This window comes from Netta rufina (genome assembly GCF_964035555.1).
Source record: "Netta rufina genome assembly, chromosome: 20".
Classification (NCBI taxonomy): Eukaryota; Metazoa; Chordata; class Aves; order Anseriformes; family Anatidae; genus Netta; species Netta rufina.
Window position 1 is genome coordinate 2,290,832 of NC_140144.1, and position 23,281 is coordinate 2,314,112.

The following is a 23,281-nucleotide window of genomic DNA, read 5'->3' on the forward strand; positions in this document are numbered from 1 at the left end:
CCCGGCCTCCCCCCGCAGCGCAGCTCGGCCCCGCCGCTGCTGCCCCGGGGCAGCGCCTCTCCCCCCACCGCCTCGGCGGGCGATGCGGGCAGGAGCCGCTCCCCGCCCGCCCCCGCTGTGTGTGTGCGCGGTGCCCTGAGCCCGGGCCGGCAGCGGGGCCATGCTCCGGCTGCGCCTGCTGACCTGGGACGTGAAGGACACGCTGCTGCGGCTCCGGCAGCCCGTGGGGCAGAGCTACAGCGCCGAGGCCCAGGCTCACGGGCTGCGGGTGCAGCCGCAGGCGCTCAGCGAGGCGTTCCGGGAGGCGTACGGCGCGCAGAGCAGGCGCTTCCCCAACTACGGCCAAGGCCAGGGCCTGAGCTCCAAGCAGTGGTGGCTGGACGTGGTGCAGCAAACCTTCAGGCTCGCGGGTGTGCGCGAAGACGGCGTCCTCAAACTGATGGCCGAAAACCTTTACCGGGACTTCTGCAGCGCACGCAACTGGGAGCTGCTGCCCGGAGCCGCTGAGACCTTGAGCCGGTGCTGCCAGCGCGGCCTGCGCATGGGGGTGGTCTCCAACTTCGACAACCGGCTGGAGGACATCCTGGCGCAGTGCGACCTGCGGCGACACTTTGAGTTCGTGCTCACCTCGGAGGCCGCGGGCTTCGCCAAGCCGGACAGGAGGATCTTTGAGGAAGCCCTGCGCCTCGGTGGGGTCCTGCCCGAGCAGGCGGCTCACATCGGGGACGACTACGCCAGGGATTACAGGGCTGCCCGAGAGGTGGGCATGCACAGCTTTCTGCTCCGTACCGCCGGGCAGGGTGGGCACCCAGAGGTGCCCCCAGGGCACATCCTGCCCACACTGAGCCACCTGCTGGCCCTCATCGAGAAGGGGTAGCTGCAACAGCTGCATTTTGGGGAAGGACCAGTGCCGCTGCTGAGTAGTGAGCCACTCATCGCTGTGATTTCTTGCTGCAGCTTGGGACAAGGAAAAGAAACAAACACTTCTGAGCGCAGGGAGAAGCAGTGCCCGCAGAGCAATAGTGTCGTTAATACAATAAAGTAAACTTGGCACGCTCAGCATTCCTGCTGTGTTCTTTCAAAATGCTGTATGGGAGAGGGTCAGTGGTGGTGTCTTCCCCTGCTGGAGCTGGGGACTGGATTGGGGGCAGCACAGGATGCATTTCACCCAGAGCCCTTCATATCTGCACTACAGAAAGCCAATTGTGTCCAGAGGGATGGAGGCAGACAGCAAGATTTGTCCCTTCTCAGTCACTCCCTGCTCACGCAGAGCTGTGGCTACTCCTGTCCTGGTGACAGACAGCCAGCAGAGAGCACCCAGCAGGCATTGACCCTCCACACCCCGGTGGACCTCAGGTTTGCCACCTTGCCAGCACCTCCCCTCCCCTGGAGCCATGGCAGGAGGCAGTCACAGCCCTCCTGCAGGCAAAGCAGTCAGGAGTTGGGGATGTCTCCTTAGTTTAACGTTTTGGCAAAAAACAAACTTTTAATTATTAATTTGGGTATTGAGAAATGGATGACAAATTTTAAACACCAAGAAAACACCTTCCTTCCCCTTCACCCAGCAGCAACGTCAGTCCAACACCTCTCTCCCCTCCTAATAGCAACCACCCATTTTCACTGCATTACACACAGCCTTCCCCATCCCTGTGGTGAGCAACAAGCAGCTCAGTTTCGGTCAGTGCTAAGGGTTACTTTCTACTCTGCTCTGGCATGGGAGCCTCCATGGGCCACAGTCCCTTTGGGGTGTCTGCTCCAATGCGGGTCCCCCATGGGTGACAGCCCCACCTGGTGGCATCCTTCCTGCAGCATGGAGTCTCCTTCAAGTGTGTCCCCAACAGCATCCCTTGCTATGCGCCTCCTCCCTGTTGTTTCTTCATACTTATTACCCTGATTTTTATTTTTTTAACCCCACCATCAAATGTAAACCTTTACTAAAGGTTTTTCATTCCTGCAACATGAATTGCCCCCTGCCTGTGCACCTGCCCCTGCCAGGGTTGGAAAGAAGCCCTTGTTCTGCAGAGGAATTAAATGATTCACCTGAAAAGGGCTGGCAGAGCCAGGCATTACGCTGACCCCATGCTGCAGCACAGCTGCTTTCACAATTTGGCTCCCTCCCACTTGCACTCCTAGCTCCACACTGAGCAAAACGCAGTGTTGGGACCAAGGTCCCCCCACCCACTGAGCTGGGCTCCACAGGAACCAGTTGCAGAGCAGGAGCTCTGCACCACCCAGCTCCTCGTCCAGCCCTGCAGCCCAGCCAGCAGCACTGAAGCTAAGGGGAGATCACAAAAGCCTTTGGCCCAGGCAGTGCCAGCAGCAGCACGTTACAGCAGCAGCACAGTCTGCTCCCAGCAGAGAGGGGGTTGTGGCTGAGCTGCAACGCGCAGGGCCATCGGCTTGCACACCTGCACGCACCCGTGGCATCCCCCAGTGCTCGGGAAGGCTGGCACTGGGTGGAGAGGAACAGAGGAACTGATGCTGGTTTTCCCCCAAAAGTCCCTGCTACAGGGTAATAGTGGGGTCCCAGAGGGCACACATCAGGTATGGGGTAGCCTGAAGGAGGAGAGGAAAGCTGTTGTAAAACAAGAGAACAGGCAGGTTGAAGGCAGGTCTTTTCTGACCACTGTGCGTGAGCTGGTAGCACAGCCTGGGCACCTCTGCCCACCTGAAGGCACTGTGTGTTGTATGTATATATACAATCCCTGCACATACAATCACCTATTCATGCCCCGCCAGCAAGCGCAACGCTTCACTCACTGGACGAGCGAGATGCTGTGGTGTGCCACTGCAAAGACGGGATAGAGCGGTGCCACAAAGGTCTCCCTGTGGGAGAAGAGGATGGCACAGGAGTCGGGATCGTAGAAGAGCACCTCCCCTCCTGCAAAGTCAACCAGCACGCCGATCTCGGCCGGGGACTTGATCAGCTCCACAGGCTGGGGCTGACCTGCGTGCAAGAACCTGAACTCCTTGTCGTAGCGCGAGAAGACCCAGGAGGCAGTGTTGAAGCCCAGGCGGACCTCGTTGCCAGACCCCTTCCGTGGCAGCGAGCCGTAGCAAACCCCCAGCTTGTAGGCGCAGCTCTTCTCCACGCTGATCTTCCATGCGTGGAGCCCTGTCTGGAAAGCTGCAGTAGCCAAAGCGTTGGGCCAGTGGTCAAATCGGTCGGGGCAGTCCAAGTCCAGCTTTGCTTTCTTGGGGCTGAAGGTCAGGGTTTTCTTGTCTTCTGACAGGCTCAGGTGGGGGCTGACAGTTTTCTCATCAATGAGAATTTCTTGAGAGCCTGGGAGAGAAGCAAGTAGTGAGCACAGATCAGGCTGCCCCTGCCCAACCCCCCCAGGGCAGTCACAGCCAGAGCTATCAGCACCACCCTCAGCACACAACACCCCTGTGGATCAGCCTGCCCCCGCAGGGTGACACGGTGACAAGGACAGCACTCACACTGCCACTTCTCATGGCCTGGGAAAGGATGGAAGGAGCCAGCTGGGAGCCAGGGACGAAATCCAGAGAGGAATTAGCACTCGTTAAACTGAACAAACATGCCAGAGGCAACAGCCTGGGAGCCCTGCCCCATCCGGCCGGCCCGGCTCCAAAAGCCACCTCTGTGGCTCTGCAGCCTTCAGATTTCACCAGCTGCCTCTCCGTCCATGCACTAGATGTTTCACAGTCACACACATTTATCTTATTCTGTCACAAAAGACAAAGCAGCAGCGTGGCCAAGCCATGGTTTGGTTCATCCCAACAAAGAACAGTGATCCGAGCAGAGGCTGGGAGCAGTTTCCATGCGTGGCAAGGAGCAACCCAAACCTCAGCCCTGTTCCCTCAGTGCCCCTGCCCGGGTGCTGAGTGGGGGCCGGCTCCTCCCTGAGCCAGGTGCGTCAGAGCCGCCTGCTGCTTGGGAAAACTTGCAAAGCCAGTACCACAGGAACAAGGAGGGCTGGGCGGAGAAATCCCTTCCCTCCTCCAAAGCACACTCAGCCCAAGCTGTTCTTCGACCAACACTGCCCATCGGCCCTAACTGCATTCGGAGCAGCCTCAGGAAGTGGCACCAGGCATTAGAGATGAGCCGCGTTGCGACTTGACTCAGTTTTGCTGTGACACAGGGACAGGTCCTTAATTCACAGGACAAAACCAGCGATTTGCACCCTCGGGGTCAGCACCCAGCACCACTCGCCCTGCCTGGGCCACACACTTCCCCCTGCGCCACCCTTCCCCATGGGACACGCAGCACTGTGCGAGCAGGATGTGAGCACTGAGTAACTGCTCAAATACCCCCCTCACCCCATAAAATCCCAAAGCAAAGGCTGATGCCCAGGTGACTCACCCCTGCCCACTCGCAGGGAGATGGAGTTTCTCTGCAGGTGCCCCTCCTCACCCTGACTTCCCCACCCTCACTCATTCATTTTATGTCTTCAACCGCCACAGAAACAGGGCTGGAGCCGGTGAGTCATTTGCTCTCCCAACCGTCCCGCTGGGCTGGGCTGCAGGAAGATCTCGACCACGCGAAGCCTGTTCCTGCCGTTTCCTCATCACTCTCTGCCTGGCGCTCAGCAGCCGGCAGGATGAGGCCCTCAGAGACCCAAACCACCGGGCTGCACCCTGAACACGGCCATCCCAGAGCCCAACCTGCACACCGGGGATGTGCCACGCACCCACAGTGTGAGGCCTGCACCTTAGGCAGGAGCTATCACAAGTAATGGCAATCAGAACGAGGATCTAAGGCAGCACCCCCACAGCCTCGCTCACTCACAGCTTGCTCCACAGAGCGCCAGCCAAACGCCCTGCAGCCTGCTGCCTGCCCGCCACGCTGCGCTCAAGGTTTCCGCAGCTCAGGCTGTGCCCGCGCTGCCTGCTCAAAGGCTGACGTTCCAGGAAGCCAGGTGCTGCTACGAGTTCACAGAAAAGGGAGCAGCATGAAACTTCAGCTCCCGCTGAGAAGGGCACTAACCCTGGTGCTGTGCAACGCGCACCCGTCCTCGTACAGCGTTGCTTTCTGGTGCTCATCCACCCAGGGCAGGGCTGCCCCGATCACAACTGCGTAACTTTGCTGCAGAAATGTGGTTCCAGAGGAGCACCTGAGGGAGGGGAAGTGCTGGCCTAGCAGCAGAATAATTCAGATCAGTGAATTTTCCTCCTCCGTTTTGTCACCATTAAAATTGCCCTCTGGATATTCCTGTATATTCTGACAAACATCTCCCCCAGGAAGTCATCTCACCTCACAATCTACTTTCTTTGTGTCACTCCCTCAGCACGCTACCCTCAGAGTGGCTTTGCCACTTCCGAGGAGCGATGGATGCTGAACAGATAAGTTCATGTCTCTTAATTAGGTATGTGTTAGTTGCAGCACATTTTACTGTGTTTAAAAATCAAAATTTCTATTGTCAAACTCACCCACCTGGAACCCAAACCCTGGTGCCCAGATGCAGGCAGCATGGTGAGCGCAGACCCCCCAGGCTGCAGAACTTCGCTGCACAAGAGCCTGGCACCTCAGCCAGCAGGACAGCTGCAGCCTGCGAGCTTTGAAGGCAGAGAGGGGCGAGATGTCTCCCCTCCGTGAAGGGCTCGCTGCTCGTGGCCGGCCGGCCTCACCGTTCAGTGCCTGCCCCAGAAGGACCGGGGCTGATGCCTGTGAGCTTGGACCCCTCCTCACACAGTGCCAGGGGCTTTAGGTGACCTCCAGGTTGAAGGCAGAAGCTGCCAAGCCCAAACATCAGCAATAAAGGCCTGGCTGCCACCTGAAGGCATCAAAGGCCTCGCTTTTATTTCTGAAAAAGTGGAATGGAGGTTCTGGTACCTTCTGGCTACCAAGCTTTTGAGAGCCTACAGAGACAAACTACCAAGGTTTGGGATTAACCTTTTTTAAAGTAGATAAACAAGACAGTCACAAATTCAACTGTCTTTGGGAAGAGGGAGCACTAAGTAAAACGTAACATTATGGTGTCTTCATGACAGCTAGGACCACTGAAGTTAATATTAAATTTTTTAAGGCTATGTGCTGCGTGGACATAGCCTTAAATGTCCACCCAGGACATTGGACTAGCGAGACAGCAACAATAAGGCAGACACCCTCAACATATAACAGTGACTTGTTACATCTAACCACACACAAAAAAAAAAAAAAAAAACACATCAGAGTAAAACTTCCATGTAATAAGTGCACCACCAGTGCACCCACTACTAGGACCTAATGACTTAAGGTCACTACACCTGACAAGGACGTTACTGGGAAAGGAAAAGCATGTCACAACAAAGGTAATTAGGGAAAGTTTCCCTGCTTCCCTTGACAGCTCTGAACATCTGCTGAGAACCTGCTTAGCTTTGGCAATGTACAACCGCAGGATTTTGCATGAATGCCAGTAATCAAAGACTCAAAACAGAGCAAACTGAATTAACTGCAAAGGGAGAACAACACCAGAGTTTGCAGTAAAAGAAAACTGCTGGCATTGTCTGGTGTTCAGATTCCCAAGCCAATACTTAAAAGCCCTAGAGCAATACCAGTCAGAAGCACACACATTTAAAGGAATCCGAAAAGAGGGAAAAACTGGGAACCACTCATTGACATCAAGGGCGAGGTCAGCAAAAAATCAAAAGTTATCACTTAAGCTTTGGGAAGATCACCCAAAGGATTGCTCATAAGGAGACACACAGGACAAAACTGTTCAAATCCTGAAGGATGTCACCTCCTTTGAAGAACAAAAAAAAAAAAAAACACATTTGAAACGCTGTAATGATGTCCTACAAATAATACTAGAAGCAAACATTTCACAATCAGCAATTCAAGCAGATCACTGTTGAAGAAGACTGTCTCTGACTGCTCAGAGCTGGCAGCACCTTGGTAAAACCGTACACAGAGCACATCACTGGCCTGGCACTCGTCTCTGACGCCACGTCGGCTGTACAGCGAGAGCTGAGCCAGACCACAGACCCCAAACGTTTCTACCAAACCACCAGCTCGTGCACAGCCACAAGGTCTGCTTATGATCAGAAAGCTACTGCATTTGCTCTCTTCTCGCTCCTGCACGTTACAGAGTGCCTTACAAACACTGCGCAGGTGATTTCAACCCCTTTTAAAACTGCCAGTAGGGCAATGCTGAAAGCAGTAAAGGCCAAGTTCCTTATGGCAGCAGGAGTTTAACTGGTGTCACCAAGTGACCCAGGAAAATGGGAAACAAAACCAAGTGAGGTTATGCAATGGAGACAATAAAATACATGGTCTTTTCAAACTCCAGTACTCCTCTTAGCCACCCTCTCTCCTGAACCCCTGACAGCTGCTGCCCACCTGGCTGGGGAGCACCAAGCAACCTGCAGGGGCTGGGTCAGCAGAGGGGGCAGGAGGCACCAGGTCCTCCACCTGCCAGGACAGGACGCAGCATCAGGATGTTTCTACAGGCAAAAATCAAATGAGCTTGCAGAAACCCAGATCTCCAGAGAGGATGAGACCTGAGCAAGACACTGACCTGTGATGCAGGAGAGAACAGCAGAGGCCCACAGCCGGTGCAGCAGTGGACTCTGAACACACTGCTGATTAAAGTTTAACTTCACAGACTCCTGCGGCTCCAAGATTCCCTCCGCCACCTCTGTCCTAGCAAAGAAACACAGGAGTTATTTTGAAGTCTAGTGATTAATTGACAGTCTGAGAGGTCTTTATAGAGATCACTAGGAAGCAGTTCAGAAATATGAGCTGGAGCAGTTGCAAGGGCGGCACTTGCTGCAGAGAAACTACAGTGAGTGGGGGTTTCTAGACAAGCTCTCCTCCTGAGCGATACTTTCGGTTGGCTTTGATCACAGTCCCTTCTGAAAGGACTTCAGTGTTTTAAAACACAGCACCATTAGCCTGAGTCAACAGCTTCCTCACTCAGCACACACACATTAAATGCGTCTGAGACCAGCCATCGAGATACAAGAGGAAAATAATGAACAGGCTGTAGGGAGGGAATCAGGTTTCCCTGTGAGTTTTTTTGTGGACAAAGCCTGACTGTTAGAGCAGAGTGAGCCAGGACTCCAGAATTCACGCACCATATCAAGGAGGTTAAGGATTTGCTGGGTTCTTGTGGCTTCCAGCACCACATGAATTCACGTTTGCGAGCGGAGGCTGAGGCTCTGGCACTGGCTGCCAGTGATGTGCTGCAGCAGGTTTACTGTTCTCTATGGGCCCGCTCCAGGCAGAAATACTCCCGGAGCATGCCAGCACTTCAGGTGGACAATCCAATCCTACCTCCTGCCACCAGGCCAGGGACCAGCTTGCTCCATCTCACTAGGAGCCCCGTGTTGTGTTTTGAGGAGCTGGAGGAGGTCTCCTGTGAGCAAGTGCCAGAGCATCTGCCGGTGCCTCTGGAGAGACATCGCACATCCTGGTCTCCAGTGTTTCTGGTGCAGTGCAGCGTGTGAAGCAAAGACCAGAGGACACGCTGGCATCTCTGTGCTCTGTCCTTGTCCTCAGCAAAAGCAGCACAAAGGAGGAAAGAGCGGGTGTCACCACTGGCAGAGCTATGGCATGCTGCTCACACCAGGAATGCAGAAGGTGCAGGCAAGCTTGGAGAAGGGGTGAGGAAAAGACCCAGGAGTGGCCAGGTACTAACCTCTCGAAGATCTCTTTTTCTGCACGCTGTGGACAAGGAGAGAAAGAGTCAACACAGCTGAAATTAATTAATCCCACAGATTAATCCCAAACACAGGCTGGGACATAGCAAACCTGGGACCCAGGGAGCACCATTCTCCTTCCTGACCCACAAAAAACCCCCTTCACCCCAGCCCTGACTTCAGGGAGTGTCCAATATCCATTTTCTTTGGCTGCAGCACTTTTCACTCCTTGACTCAGAAAATGAGTGGGAATGGCTGACAGTGATGCACCTTCCCTGTATCTAAAGATCTGTTCTGCTGAGCCAGGGACTGGGCAGGTGACAGAGGCTCCAGTGGGGTGTGGGAGCTTCCAGACAGCCTGCCCTGGCTCTGCTGAGTGTGCAAGCTGTAGTGAGCAGAAGACTGAACGCAGCTGGTTCATCTGGTGCAAGGGAAACACAGGGGAGACCTATGACAGGTGGAAGGCCTCTGGAACCACAATGAACCAGATCAGACCCCATACCCTTTGGTATACACCAGGCTGTCTGCATCTGGGAGACTCTTACTGCTGTGCCCTGCCCCAGGTGTGAAAACCCCAGCCGCATCCATCTGTCAGGCTCTCTTCTGCATCCCTCCCTCCTCCCCATCCTGCTGGGGTACTGCAAGAACATCCCATGCATGCAGCCAACAACCCTGAAAGCTTTCAGTAAATGGCAAAGGTTCAGCAAGGGATAGAGAACCAAAGCCAAGACACAAGTAACCTTGTGAGCAATCCCATTTGTTTCTACACCTGCTGACAATGGTGCATTCCCCGGGTTCAGCCCAAATACCAGAGGAGAAGAATTTTTGAGCCCTGCTAAAACAGAGAGCTGCAGGGTACGCTACATGCCTTCTCCTGTGAGATGACACGTATCAACTCCTGATGGACACAATTGCCAACACCAATAACCCACAGTGGAGAATTTATTAACTCTATTTCCGCTCCTTTATGTGGTAAAAGGAGAAATAAGAGGGCCTTGCTGTTTTCTCCCATAGACATCTGATAGACCTTGCGTTCCAGCCTCTACTGTAGACAGTGAGGCCACAACCCAGCCACCAGGATGCTGGGGCAGGACAGACATCGTGTTTACCACTGAAGGGACAGTCATCTGCCTTCTGTCCCTGGGTCAGGTCTGTCTTCCAGGCAGAACTTCTGCCACACTCTTCGCAAAGTTAGATGTGAAAAGCAGCAGCTAAGAGCAAGGAGGAGGAGGTAAAATGCCTGCCTGCTTGCATCTAAACTGAGAGGAGTCACCTAGTAAAGCATTACAATTTAATAGCCAGAAAAGAAACCGAGCAAAGGCAAGCGCAGGCTGCTTTGTATGATAAATACCCCACACAGAGGTATGCCAGACAACAGGTCGGGCTTTGAAGAATAGCTGCAGGAGCAACCAAGGATCACATTTTTATTAAAACTAGACAGAACACTAGAAAGCTGATGGCCCAGTCTAACTGCTCGAGCTGTCCTGGCTGTCAAGCCTGGAAGGCACCTGAGTGGGCAGCACCAAGCCAAAAGCTTGGAGATCCGAGCCTGAATGGTCCTGACAGCTAAACCTCACTGCAAAGGTGGGAAAAAAAAAACTCAAAGCAAAGGTGAAACCAGGCAGAGCAGACGGTCAGGAACCACCAAGAAAACAAAGGGGCTTCTCTTGAACAGTTGAGAAAGCTTCTCTGAGCTAGACCTGCAGACGTAGGTCCTGCCCAATGCCATCTCCTGCTGTCACTGCAGCAAGCTACTGAACACCATATTTAAGTCTCCCAATATCCAGGTCATTGTCTAGGTCGTTTCTGGGCTGACGGACCTGTCCCTTGGTATGGGGGGGGGGGGTACTTACCACCAAGCCCTGGTCATCCATGTTGGTGATCATGTCCACCAGGTAGGTGCGGAGGGCATCCAGCTTCTGCAAAGCCTCAGTCCAGTGCACCTGCTGAGTCAGGATGCTCTGGTGCACCCGCTCCTCCTCTGCGTGCACGTTCTCCAGCAACCGCTGTTCTTCATTTTCACACACCTTTCCTACAAACATCAGCCTCTGGATAACCAACTCTCGTGCCCCATTGGCCGCAGTCTGACAGGGCAAGGAGAGAGGAGAAATATCAGTCTTGCTTCAGCCCAAACAACAGCTTCCGCCAACTTTCTGTAGGCTCAGCTTTTAAGATTACCCTGTTAATGAGCCCAAGCCACAGTAACCATCATGATGCAAACAGAGGTGAATGGGATAACCAGGCCCAAACTTGCTGACTGCCTCCAGGCCCAACCAGCCACCAAAGTAAATGTGCAGTAACCACTAATCACTGTGGCATGTAAGTGACAACCGGCTGCTCTGCCAGGGACCAAAGTGTCATCCCTCCTCACAACTTCCAGGATTCACTACCAGCGAGAAGCAGGAGCTGACCACGGGAACTGTCTGTCCTCAGTGACAGCGAGGCACAAACAAAAGCAGGGCTCTGAGACACCAGTCCTAATGCAATGTGTGATGGCTGCACACCAGCACAAATAAGTTTATTTTACTTTTTTAGCAAACGAAGAACGAATCACCAGTGTATTCTGGCTTTTTAAAAACTTCAAGTAACAGAAACAGACCTTGAAGCCTGCAAAATTACCCCAGGAGGTAGCGCAGACCAGAGGTACACTCAGCAGTGCCATCTCAGCACTGCCCCAAGGGAAGGCAATCACGGAGCAGACACGGCAGGGTGCACTGCGATGGAAAGTGCTCGGCGACACCGCGCAGCTCCCCAGAAAAGCGAGCCCGAGCCACGGGGCAGGCACAGAGCCACAGCACCCCTCTGTGCCTCGACAGCCAGCTCGCTCCTGCCGCCCGCTCCACGCACACCGCAGCGCTCGGCCCCCACGTGCAGCAGCGAAGCAGCTGCAAGAGGAGCAGGAGGAGGAGGAGGAGAAGCCCCAGGAGCAGAGGAGCCCCCCGGGACCACCACGGGGCCGAGGGAAGGGAAGGGCTTTACCAGGACGCTCTGGCTCTTGGCGGGCAGCACCTCGGCCATGTGCTTGGCGATGGCAGCGCTCTGCAGCTGCAGCCGCTCGCACTGGTCCACGAGCTTGTTCTGAAACACAGAGCCACGGGCTGAGCTGCGGGCCGGCCACCACCCCCCGGCACCCCCACACCCTGCCCGGCTCCCCGCAGCCCTCCCGGGCCCCCCGCACCCCGACGGAGCCCCCGCAGCCGGCCCCGGGCAGCGCTGAGGGAGGGGGGGGGGGGGACCGGACGGATCCCCGCGGGCCTCACCCAAGCCCAGGCCGGAGCCGCGGCGCCCCGAGCCCCGCTCGCCGCCTGCCCGCGGGGCCCGGCACTGCAGCGCGGCGGGGCCGGGGCCGTGCCCGTACCGAGCCGTGCCCGAGCCGAGCCCCCGGCGCTTACCCGCAGCTCCGCCGCCCTCCCGGCCGGCGCCCCCCCGGCCCGCTGGGCCATGCTGCGCGGCTGCGGCACCTGCGGCAGGTGCGGAGGGGGGGGGCGGGCGGGAGGCCGCGGGGCCGGGCCGGGGCGGGCGCTGCCGATCCCGATCCCGCCCGGCCCGGCCCCTCCCGGCCCGCCCCGGCCCGGCCCCGAGCCCCGGGGGGGACCCCGAGGCCCCGGCGCGGCCCCCCCCGGGCCCGGCCCCACGGCCCCACGGCCCCTCCTGGCAGGCGGAGCCGCAGCTCGCCCGGCCCCGGCCGTCGCCAAGGAGCCGCCGGCGCCGGGAGCTGGTCTGGGGGCACGGGGAGCCCGGGGTTTGTACCAAACCGGCCGGGATTTCACCCGAATTGCCGCTGTTACGGCTGCCCGGGGCTGTGGTCTCCGTCAGGCTGCTCCCGGGGGCTGCCTGCCGCCCCGTGGGGATGGGGCGATGGCCCCGCCGCTGGAGGTGCAGCGGGGGGTGAACACACTGCGGTGTCGGAGCAGCCTCGGGTATGGGTTGTTTAGAAAAAAAAATACGGTAGAAAATGTTTTTGGTTTCTTTTAAGCAGTGCGTTTAGAGGGAAGGGAGGGCAGGAGATTTGCCAACGCAGGATTCGGTCTTTTGAGGTGTAAGCGTTGGGTGAACCCCTTGCTGCGGGGTCCCTGAGTGCGGCACGGTGCTGTGAAGAGCTCGGTGATCGACCGAGTTCACAATAAATGCGTAGGAAAGCCTGCCGAGGAATAAAACCTGCCGTGCCCATCCTGCCAAAGAACTACTGCTCGTTCATTCAGCAGTCAGGAAAATCTGCTCGTTCCCGCAGCAGGCAGGACGCAGGGAGGCACCGCACAGCTCCCGCTGCCCTTGTAGCCCCCGCGGCCTCTGCTCCCATCCCGCCTGCGTCGAGCTGAAGTCAGGGTGGGAAGGGGCCCAGCCCTGGAGAACCGACCCCAGGTGAGCTCTGAGATTTTTATTTTGTGGGAGAAACAAATTCCAGTGTTCTTCTCTTGTCACAGAAAAATCACATTTGTTCCTAACGTAATGTAACACTCTGGAAACTCAGTCTGACCAGAAGAAAATGATTGAATTAACACTGCCCCTGAGCTGTGAGATTCATTGTTCTTTGCATCTTTTGATGCAAACTCACAGATAGAACAGGCAGAGATTAACTGGGTATTACTAATTGCTAATCTCAAAGGCTGCCAGGATAAAATTAGAAAGGGAATGTATTGTAAAAAAAAAAAACAACAACCCCTCTTGCTTAGTGCTTCTAGTATTTGGTTCTCAAGATTTTGTGGGAGAGACTTGAAGCATGTACTTTCTTCACTAGATCAAGTAGGAAGGGTGTTTTTTTCTCATATTTTATTAGCAAAATACTACTTGTCCAGAAGATGGGAGTGTTAGCGTACACCTAGAGCAGACTAAATCCCATTAATACGTCTTGATCTAAGAAGAATCCAATTACTGTACATGGTAATTCACTGTCATTGGAACAGGTTTGTTGGTGACTGCCCTTCATCTGTGACCGTAGCCAGTGTCTTTAATCAGTGGGGGTTGTGTCACACCCAAGCCACACAATTTCCCAGAACATGACCCTTGAGGATAAGTTGTGTAGACTGGGATCTCCCAGGAATATGGAAGTCCCAGTAATGGAGTAAGAGGAGGAGTAAGGCACAAGAAGAAGTACAGGCAGCAGCTCCATCTCTATTGTGGCCTCACCATGCTTGGGTATTGGTAAAGCTCAGCTGAAAGGCCCCAGTAACCACATCTCAGCAGCTGGCCCTACACTAAGCAAAAGGTTGGACTGGGGAGCTCCAGACATCCCTTACACTGAGATTTTTTTTCTCTTATTCTAAACAAAGTTAAGATGTAGATACTGTGTTGCCTGCACTTTGTCCTGTGTATGCAAGAAGCAAAAATATCTCTGTATTCCTGGTAATGCTGTGTCTCCTCACCCTCAGGTCACGTCCTAGCAGCAAGCACCTCAGATGATGCAGTGATGCTCAGTGCTGCTGGCCGTAGTTGAAGCCGTGCTTTTCAGTAGTGGGATGGGGAAACTGCAGAGTAAAATCAGCTTCCACTCCACCAAGTACAGGTAAAGCAACGTCAGATGATCATGTGTTAATAAACGATGTATATGAATGGAGAATATAGCAAGCATGTGGTTCAATAGCTTCATTATTGGATTTATGAATTAGAATTTATTTTTGACCCTTGCTTCTAAATTCTGCCTAGCTTATTTGGGGGACTAAAATCCAAAATACAGCTCACAGGAGTGGCTGAATATGTAAATGTGACCAGTGGTTATGCTCTGTGATTGCTAAGGCAGTGCTCTCTCTGAAGGCTAAAAGGTCTAGGAGTGGCTGTTTAGCCCAAATATTCAAAATGCTTCATCATCTCTTCACACTGCCATCAGTTTTCATTGGTAAGGTGCAATAATTAAGTATCTGGCAGCAAAAGTGATGATCTTTGCCTGGAGGATCAGCTGAGAGCACAGGTTGGTGGGGGACTAGAAGCACCTGGCAAGGCTGGTTTCAAAGAGCCAAAGTGCTGGGCCTGCCAGGACAGCAGCAAAGCCTGAAAGGCATTCATGGAAGTGGAGACTGGAAAAAATGAAATGCGGTGTTCTTTTGTTCTTTGCACTGGCGTGGAGTGAGTAAACAGACAAATATTTAGCAACTCGAGGTATAGAATAGACATACTCCATCTCACCTAGTCCCGGAGACACATTTGTCTCTTGACAGCTTCCCTTCAGCTTTTTAAAGTCTGACGTTGTCATTCTGCAGTACAGCCAGTGGCGCAATCTCCTAAACCTCAGTCCAAGTGGGTGACATCACCCTGACTTTGCCTTAAAATGCACGGCAGCTCCTGCCACTGTCCCTCTGCCTGTTGCAGGGCCGATGGCTCCGTGGAAAAGACAGGACCTGGCAGAGGTGTTCAGCACAACCCTGTGCACGCCGATGCAGTCACTTCTGTGGCTGCTCTCAAAGCAGACCTGTGTGTGTCAGGAGGAAAGGATAAGGTATGGTACTGGCCCACCACAGGGCACAAAACGCAGTCACAGGCAGGAAAATATATTGGCAGAGACATTAGAAAAATAAGGGGATGTGGCTTAAATGTGAGTTTTACATGTTTCTGTGATTGCTACCAACTTTGTCAGTGATCTGTCCGAATTGAGAAGGAAAAGGTAAGCTTAGAATGAGGGCACACACTGAAGCACACTGGGTCAAATTTCATAACGTTCTCCAGAGGTCAGGTCATGTCAAATGCTTTCACCCAAGCTTAGAACCAATGAGCTGACCCTTCTCTGATGTTATCTGACAAAAGACAGGCTCCAAAGGCAGTTATATTGGCTGTAGGAGCTCAAAACCAAAAGTATCTGTTCACTCTTCAATCTTGGTCTGTGCACAGGTCTGAGTATAAAATAAACCAAGATAGTGCATGAGCCTTCTTTGTCCCATTTTGCTGCTGCTGATTTCCTTCCCCTGGTTCTCTGCAGAGCGTGGCTGTTTGTAACTGGAGATCTGGAGCTGTGCTGAGGCAGTTCGTTGGCCATGAGCATGAAGTCACCAAGGTGAGTGTCAGCTGAGTGTGGTTGGGGTCTTCTGCACCCGCCAGAAACTGGGAAAACAGGAATGATAGAGCACAGTTTGTCATCCACAGAGGGCTCACTTTGCTCTGTCGGAGTTACGTGGGTGTCAGAATGTGTTAGGCTTTTCCCAAGCTCCCAGCTGATACTTTGCTGTCCAGGAAAGAAGCACTGGTTGCAGCCAGAGGAAACAGGGCACCAGGACACTTGGCTATTTGCTTATCTTCCCTTCAAGAGACTGTGTGACAAAAACTCAGGATTAATTACTAGGTCAAGTGTTTGATTCAGAGATGCTCTTTGCTTTTCTTCAGGTCTCATCCCACTAGACTTGTTATTCTACAAAACAGCTGTGTCCAGGAACAACGGGGCTTTAATTTTCCATCCAGCATCCTGATTACAAAACCAAATATGCTACTCTGAGAACAAACATGCAAGGGTGCTTACGTGCTGTGCCTGGCTTGGCCGGTGTGCCTCCCAGCTGGGAGTAGCCAGGTATTCCCTTGTGCTCTGGGAAGTTGAAGGGATGAAGGGGGCCGGTGGTGCTGCCCTAGGAAGAGCTCAGAATTCACATTTCATTCATTCCCCTGCTCAAAGTGACTGTGTACTGGGCTCATTTTGTTGTTTTTTTGTGTTTTGTGCTTTTTTTTTTTTTTTAAGGAAGCTTTTGCCATAAAATTAATTGTTTCTGAAAACAGGATGGTGGGAAAGGCTTACTTTGCAGCATTACATTGATTCCAATGTCTTCTTTCAGAAGCTTCAGCACATGTGAGCTTCAAAGCTGGAATTCAAATTTAGCAGTGAGATGCCTTTGTGTTGGGAATGTGCTTTTGCTTACTCCTGTGAGAATACATCCAAAATTGGAGCATTTTTTCGCCTTTAAGAACAACAATTTGTATATGGTGATAGCATGCCTCCTCCCTCCTACAGTTGGTATCTGTTCAGGTGCCCTTCCCACAGAGCAGAGCTGACACGATCTGTTGGAGTCAGCCTTTCCTGGTAATTGCAGCTTCCCTTCAGGTGCCAGAACCCAAGTCAGAAAATCAGTCTTCTGCATTTCCTTTTCTCCCTGTGCTCACCAGGAGGCTCCTTCATTGCCCAGCTCAAGTGGCTGTGGAGACTGGGAACCCCCTTTGCCACTCAGGGTGAGGAGAATGGGTGTGAGACTGTTAACCCAGCAGATCTCACCATCCCTCACTGTTTGATTGTGGAAAGATGAAGAAGAAACCAAGAAAATGACAAATAAGCCTTTATTACCACCCTGCCTACTCACAAAGGCACTGCACAGAAATGCCTGGCTCAGCCTCCAGTTTCTTTCCTTACTGTAACAACCTGAAAAGGAAGCTGACCTGCCACAGCCAGCCACTGCCACAAAGCCTGTCTGCAGCCTGGGCTTGCTGTCCCCATGTCATCCCTGACCTCCTGCTGTGCAGGAGCTGGGGAGTTCAGTCAGCTTCTGCACTTGCTCTGGGGAAAGCAGGTTAATGGCTGTGTTGCCTGTAGCTGTGGTCACAGGGAAGGTGATCGGAAACCATCCGGGTTCGTTACAGAGCCAACAACCTGCACTGTTCCCCAGGACTTGCCCTTGTGCTGGAGAAGGTAGCAGGAGGAGAGGAGGCATTTAGCAGTCATGGCACAAGTGCCTCCAGACAGCGTGCAGCTGAGCTCCGTGATCTCTAACCAACCTCAGCACCAACCACTTCTTTTTAGGAGCATCTGTTGTCACTGTGCTGTAGGGGTCAGGAAAACAGACTGTCCTCGAGGGAGGACAGGGGAGGTTTGCTCCTCCATCAGCCGTGGATTTTCCTTGGCGATGCTCCTGTTGCTCAGGTTAACATCTCTCTGTTTGCCTCTGTGGCTCCGCTGTACCTTTGGGGCCTAAGAATCCATTCTCATTGCTTCACTGCTTCTGTCCCCTCTGAAATTTTGGCTGACTTCCTGGGACAGTCCTGCACCCTTGTCTGCTTCTGGTGGGTCTGTCTGGGAGATGAAGCCCACTCAGGTGCATGGGTTGTGTAGTACCAGGTGGGGAGAGTGAGCACCTCAGGAGCTTTATCCCCTCACAAGTGGGAGAAGCTGGGGTCCATCACAAAAACAGTTCCCCTGCAACTCCTGGGAGTGAAATTTCCACTTGTGAACCCAAGAGCCAGTATTGTATTCAGTCTTTCTCATCTAAGACAGCCCAGCTGTGCTACACAAGCGATCGGCAGTGAGCTGGGATCTGGCATTCATCTTCCTGGGCTAAGAACGGGCGAGCATTTTTCCTGTTAAGTGTCACAGGCAAGTACCAAGACGTTCTCCAGCCCATTTCTCCAGTTCAGGGCATCCCTGGGGACAAAGGGGGATGTTGAGGGCTTTTCTTTTCACAGCTCTTATTAAATCCTGGTGTGTCGTGACTACTGTCTGTGCAGAAAGTGCAAGTAGTGATAGCTCTATAGAGGTCTGTTGGTGTTCGTGAAGGTGCCATTTCAGGGTGGAAATGGAGATAACGAATCAAGTTAATGAGGTAACCTCTCCTTGCAAAATTCCTTTTGAAGGGGAGGGGGATGGAAAACACCCTGGAAACCTTCTCTGAGCCTGGGGTTCAGGGCAAGAGAGACACAGCCTTTCAGTGTCATTATTGCTCTTGGCCTAGAACTAAAGATGAAAAATAGCCAAGTGCTGTTGACGTTCTTCTTGAACCAGAAATCTAAAACAAGGTCCATCATGGGGTAAAATCCTCATTCCTTTGCTGCATGTTGTTGGGAGCCACAGTTGCTGCCTGCCCTCTCCAGGCTGGGGCTCAGAGCAAGGCAAGGCAGAGCCCCAGGCCCCGCTGCACTGGGCTTTGCCCGTGGCCAGGGTTTAGCAGAGCAGGAGCAAGCAGGAGTCACAGGTCCTCCGTGTGAGCACTGAGCAACCCAGCGTTTGAAAAACAGCATGAAGGTGAGGCTCCTCCCTATCACATCTCTGCATGTCTCAGACTGTGACATGACCGAGCAGCATTGTGCTTTCCCTGCACACGGCTGGGCTGGGCAGGAGCTGACCTACTTCTCCCATCTGGTCCTTGGCAGGTCACCTGTGCCCTCGACTCAAATAGAATCTTCAGTGCATCCCGGGACAAGACAGTAATGATGTGGGAGCTTCACAGGACTTCAGGGCCAAGCCAGCACTTCCCAGGACATGACCTGGTTGTTACTGGACTGGCTGTGAGCCCAGGTGAGGACCAGCACACTCCTATTCCCCAAACAATGATTTCTTCACAGTTTATCTTGACAATTTTTGTATGTTAACGTGTGGTTGCAGATGCCACTCAGCTGTGCACAGGCTCGCGAGACAACACTGTCTGCAAGTGGGACATAGAGACCGGAGGGTGCCTGGGCAGAGCTGCTGTCTCCAGGAACCTGGTAGGAGCTGCTGGTTGCTCGCATCCTGTAATGGCAACGCGCTGCCTACTCGGGTACTTCACGAGTAAAGCCACGTAGAGTAAATTTGCCTTGAACTTGGCACTGCAATAAGCCCTTGAGGCACTGCACAGATTGCCTTTATGTTTGGGGAGATCAAAGCCTGGGGATAGTTACCCTCTCCTCCAGGAAACAGCGCCTCTCATAGCACAAAGATACCAAGAGACGTGTGGTGATTTATTAATTCCCTCTTGTACCAGCTAGGCAGTGGAGTTGTATCTTCTGGTGCCTGTGGTGCCCTTATTCCCATGGCACTGTGCCCCGCTGAGCTGCTGGTGCCTCTCTGCCTGCTAATAAAGCCCAGCCACCTCTCTGGGATCAGACCAGCACTGGTCCCAACAGCACTGGTGGGAAACAGAAAAACCTTCATCTGTCATTTCCTGCTCACTACCCAGCAGGAGAGCGAGGACGGGGGAGCTTTGTGGTTGTGTACCTACAGGCAGATGTCAGCCTGGGCTGCACGCAGAGGTGGGCAGCATGTTGCTCTTCCCTTCCCCTCCGCAGGTAACACATCTGTGCTGGGTTCCTGGGGAGCCCTACGTCATCCAGACATCAGAGGATAAAACTGTCAAGTAAGTGTTACAGGTGGCCACGGAGAAGGGAGTTACAACCTGGGGTACATGGCAATGGATTATGGAAAATGTCGGTACACAAGGGGTTGGTTGGTTGCTATTCATAAAGTCCTGGTGTAGCCAGAAGCCACCTTCCAGCTCACCTGGGTCTTGGAGGGTGGTCTCTTGCCAGGGAAGGACAGCATGGGGACACCCGAGGCTGTAAGCAGCACTGGGCATCAACTATGTGTAAAAAGAAAAATGGTTTGGAGCTCCACAGAGCTGTTCTGGCTAAATACTGATTTAGGACTCAGGGCGTGGGACAGACAAATGCAAGTATGCAGTGACAGCATTGAGAGGAAGGAGGGAGACTGTCCCATGATGGAAGAGATCGAAGGCAAAGTGAGGGCACGGTGGGGGCACCGAGGGAAGCCCTTCGTGGCAGTAATGCCCCGTCCTCCTTCCCCCCTCTCGTTGCTTCCAGGATGTGGGACAGCCGGGAGCTGCAGGTGGCACACACGTTTCCAGGCAAGCAGCACATCCAGACGTGCTGCGACGTGAGCCAGGACGGGCGGTATGTCCTCAGCAGCAGCAGCGGCTTCGCTGGAGAGGGCTGCGAAGCAACCGTGAGTTGGCTGGGCAGCAAGTCCTGCTTTCTTCTGATTTCTCTCTAACCTCCACCGCACACAGCAGAGGGCAGCAGATCAGTGCTCCAAGGGTCTGCCTGCAGCAGAGCACAGATCCCACTGCTTTGGCCTTACTCTGATGTCACCAGTAAGGCTTGAGCTTAGTTCCTTCCTGCCTGTCTCTTTGGTGAGTCTGCTGCAGTAAGAGGTCTTTTTCCTCATTAAAGCACCGTGATTTTGTTTCAGTTTGCAGGGACGTGTTTGAATGGTAACAAATGGTGAAAATCCTTTGGGGTCTGAAGTGCTCTAGGACTCTGAGCATAAGCAGGGGCTAGAGGTGATGTTGCACTGATGGAGGTAGATGTTGCACTCAGGATTGGCAAGGAGCTCTTTAGCCTCCTCCCTTTCTTCATAGAACAGCTCCATGTTGGCAAGTGACACTAACGGAGCCTGAGCTCTAAGCACTGCCTGTTGCCTTGCAGATGTGGGACCTGCGGCAGACGAGGAGCCGAGTACGTGAGTACAAAGGGCATTTCCAGACCACAACCTCCTGTGTCTTCCTTCCACGGGGCCCTGCTCTCGCCCCCAGCATTGCCACATCCTCGTACGACAGCAAAGTGAAGGTCTGGGACCAAGACACTGCAGGTAAGGGAGGGTGCTGCCCACTGACTGTGCTACCCTGGGAAAGCAAAACTGCTTCCTTGGTTTCTGTCTCCCTGGGGTGATGAGAACACACCTGTGTGTGCCTGTAACCTCTGAATTTTAATCAAATGCAGCCACGGGGCAGGGTGGAGATAAGCAGCAGAGCAACTGGTGTTGTGCCAGGGGCTTCTGCCTGCCCTCCAGCACAGGAGGGCGTTTGCGTGCATGAGGTTGGAGGTGGTGGGTGTCCTTTAACTAAAAGGAAGCAATGACAAGCTGGTTTTGAAAGGTGTCCAAGTTCAGCAATGAAATGCAAATGATAAAAATGAAAAAGGGCAGTGGAACTCCAGGGCTTCCCTCAGATACAGGTGGAAAGCTGCAAAGCACAGACTGTGATCACCCTCTGAGTGGGAACTGCAGGCATTTCAGGGTTAGCCTGCTTGCTGGAGGATTTGGTGAGGGCTAAGTCCTCACGTGAGCTGGACACAAAGGCTGATCACCTGCCAAGCCCCGACACAGCAGCGGGTTTGTTATCTAATGCCTTGCGCAGAGGGCAGAGACAGTTCCTTCTGGGAAGCTGTTTGGGTTCACAGACATGCTGTGTGCTGGGTCCAGCAAAAATCATTAGCATTAGACACTCACTGTACTAAGAACCTCTTCACACACAATTATTTTAAATAGAATGAAAGTAGAAACCTGATGTTGTCCCACAGTAAAACTCTCACCTTCTCTTTTCACTCACCTCACTTTTTACCCTGGTGCCTGTGCACGCTGAGACAGCCTTGGGGTCGGCAGCAGCTCTGCACGTTGACTCTTTTGACCTTCAGCTGTCAGCTCTAGTTCAGGTGCTGTCTGGCAGGCGTACGTCGCTGTGAAGGGCAGCTGCCTGTATGTCCTTGTCACACGGCTCTGCGACCAGCTCAGCGTGGGGCCGGTGCCTGCATAAATACATCAGGATTTCTTATTACAGACACAAACAGAAAGGCTGATGTGGCTCTGAACACTCTAAATCTTACTTTTGTTTCTCTTTCAGAGGTTTATCAAAACTGTGTGAGGGGTTTATTAAAACCCTTGGAAAGAATTTTTCTTGATCATAAACTATTTGGGAGAAAAAGGCATGTTGTAATGCCTCCACGTGAGCCCTGCAGCTCTGTCTGTCTGTCTGTTTTGGTTTTCTCTCCAGCGGAGGTGCCTGGCCTCAGCCTGGATCCCTGTTCTGGCCTGCAGGGACCCCAGGGGGGCTCACCCAGCACAACGGGGGGCGGAGGGGGCAGCACGGCCCCGCATGGCTCACCTCCCTTGCAGCAGACCGAGGGGTGAGCAGATGGGCAGCTGGACACACAGGGGCAGAGCCAGGATGTGGGAGCTCAGGGTGGTCGTCCCTTACCTTGGAAAACCACACATCCTGAATGATTTCTCTCTTGCCTTCCCAGCCTGCCTGGCCACTGCATGCCTCGAGGGAGCAGGACCACTGGCCTCACTGGCCGTCTGCGACAGCTCCACGCTGCTCTGCGCCACTTTTAACTCAGGGATCCACTTACTGCAGATGAGAAGCGGTGCCGACCTGGAGCTGGAGGAGCTGGCAGTATTCTGACCATAAGAACCTTTCCAGCAGAGACTGCCCCACAGGCAGGCAGTTCCCTGTCAGCTGCCCCTGACTGCAGGCACAAGACAACGCCGCACCTGCAGAGCGGTGACACAGCTCAGGGGCAGCAGAGGGGCTTTACTGCTTATAGCTTGTAGGTGGTGGGAAGCAATTATAGAGCTGTCTAGAAGAAAAGCCAAATCATAGCTGCATTCAGGTCAAGTTCTCACTCCTGTAAGAGCACTGTTTGATTTGCAAAACCTCCATGCAGACATGAAGGGGGCTAGCAGAAGAGGACCAAGGAGCTATGAGAAAGCATGTACATCCCTGCGGTGGTTCTCAGGTCTCATCACATCACTGCTGCCCTACAGCAGGAAAGCTGGTTTTAGTGGGAGGAAAAAGAGCAACCACCTTGGACTTTATCAGACAGTGTGAGAAGAAATCAGGGATCTCCGTCTCCTTCCCTGGACAAGATTTAAATCAGCATCGCTGTTCTGTTTCCCTGAGCCAGCTCATGGCAGTGCCTCCAGAGGGCTCCAGGAGCTGAATAATCGGCGTATTTACATTGCTGTGAGGCAGCAGGCTCTCAGGACACATCTGGCTCTCATTTGTGGAGCAGATGGTTCACATCTGGCCAGGTTGGTCTCTGGCTAAGCCAACAGGCAGCACTGCAGGGTGCCAGGGCATCAAGCAGGGAAGGTGTCGTCCTTCTCCTTGCTCCAGCTCATTGTCCTGTTTAGCGGAGCCAAACACCATGTGACAGAAATATTGCACTGGCACTTATACCCCTGGGACAATGTGTGTGTGTAAATGCAGAATGTTCATCGGTGTCCAAAATTTCATCTAAAGCCGGCTAGAAC

The 23,281-nt window shown here is 53.5% G+C and overlaps 3 protein-coding genes across 3 annotated transcripts; 2 read left to right on the forward strand and 1 right to left on the reverse strand.

Annotated features, from left to right (window-relative positions):
* Positions 1-155: 155 nt before the first annotated feature.
* Positions 156-1,022, forward strand: HDHD3 (haloacid dehalogenase like hydrolase domain containing 3). The gene has a single exon (XM_084298942.1). It carries the CDS (start codon positions 161-163, stop codon positions 875-877), a length of 717 nt encoding a protein of 238 aa, XP_084155068.1. The 5' UTR covers positions 156-160; the 3' UTR covers positions 878-1,022.
* A 1,300-nt stretch (positions 1,023-2,322) lies between these two features.
* BSPRY (B-box and SPRY domain containing) lies at positions 2,323-12,049 on the reverse strand. Its single transcript, XM_084299302.1, has 6 exons — positions 11,973-12,049; positions 11,560-11,658; positions 10,434-10,664; positions 8,580-8,605; positions 7,458-7,582; positions 2,323-3,283 (listed from the first exon to the last, which is right to left on the reverse strand). Exons 1-6 carry the CDS (start codon positions 12,021-12,023, stop codon positions 2,757-2,759), a joined length of 1,059 nt encoding a protein of 352 aa, XP_084155428.1. The 5' UTR covers positions 12,024-12,049; the 3' UTR covers positions 2,323-2,756.
* Positions 12,050-14,036: 1,987 nt separating this feature from the next.
* On the forward strand, positions 14,037-22,430 carry WDR31 (WD repeat domain 31; the record flags this gene model as incomplete). Its single annotated transcript, XM_084298798.1, has 9 exons — positions 14,037-14,083; positions 14,884-15,010; positions 15,488-15,562; positions 18,628-18,772; positions 18,860-18,960; positions 19,522-19,589; positions 20,053-20,194; positions 20,677-20,839; positions 22,270-22,430. The coding sequence occupies 9 exons, from the start codon at positions 14,037-14,039 to the stop codon at positions 22,428-22,430; spliced, it is 1,029 nt and encodes a 342-aa protein (XP_084154924.1).
* Between the last annotated feature and the right edge of the window lie 851 nt (positions 22,431-23,281).

What these genes read in the sequence shown, in the direction of transcription:
- HDHD3 (XM_084298942.1), top strand. Translation starts at nt 161, where the DNA reads ATGCTCCGGCTGCGCCTGCTGACCTGGGACGTGAAGGACACGCTGCTG.
- BSPRY (XM_084299302.1), bottom strand. Translation starts at nt 12,023, where the DNA reads ATGGCCCAGCGGGCCGGGGGGGCGCCGGCCGGGAGGGCGGCGGAGCTG. An exon ending in TGGATGACCAGGGCTTGGTG is followed by an intron (nt 8,606 to 10,433) that starts GTAAGTACCCCC and finishes CCTTGTCCACAG; the next exon opens with CGTGCAGAAAAAGAGATCTT. An exon ending in TGTTCTCTCCTGCATCACAG is followed by an intron (nt 3,284 to 7,457) that starts GTCAGTGTCTTG and finishes CTTCTCTCCCAG; the next exon opens with GCTCTCAAGAAATTCTCATT.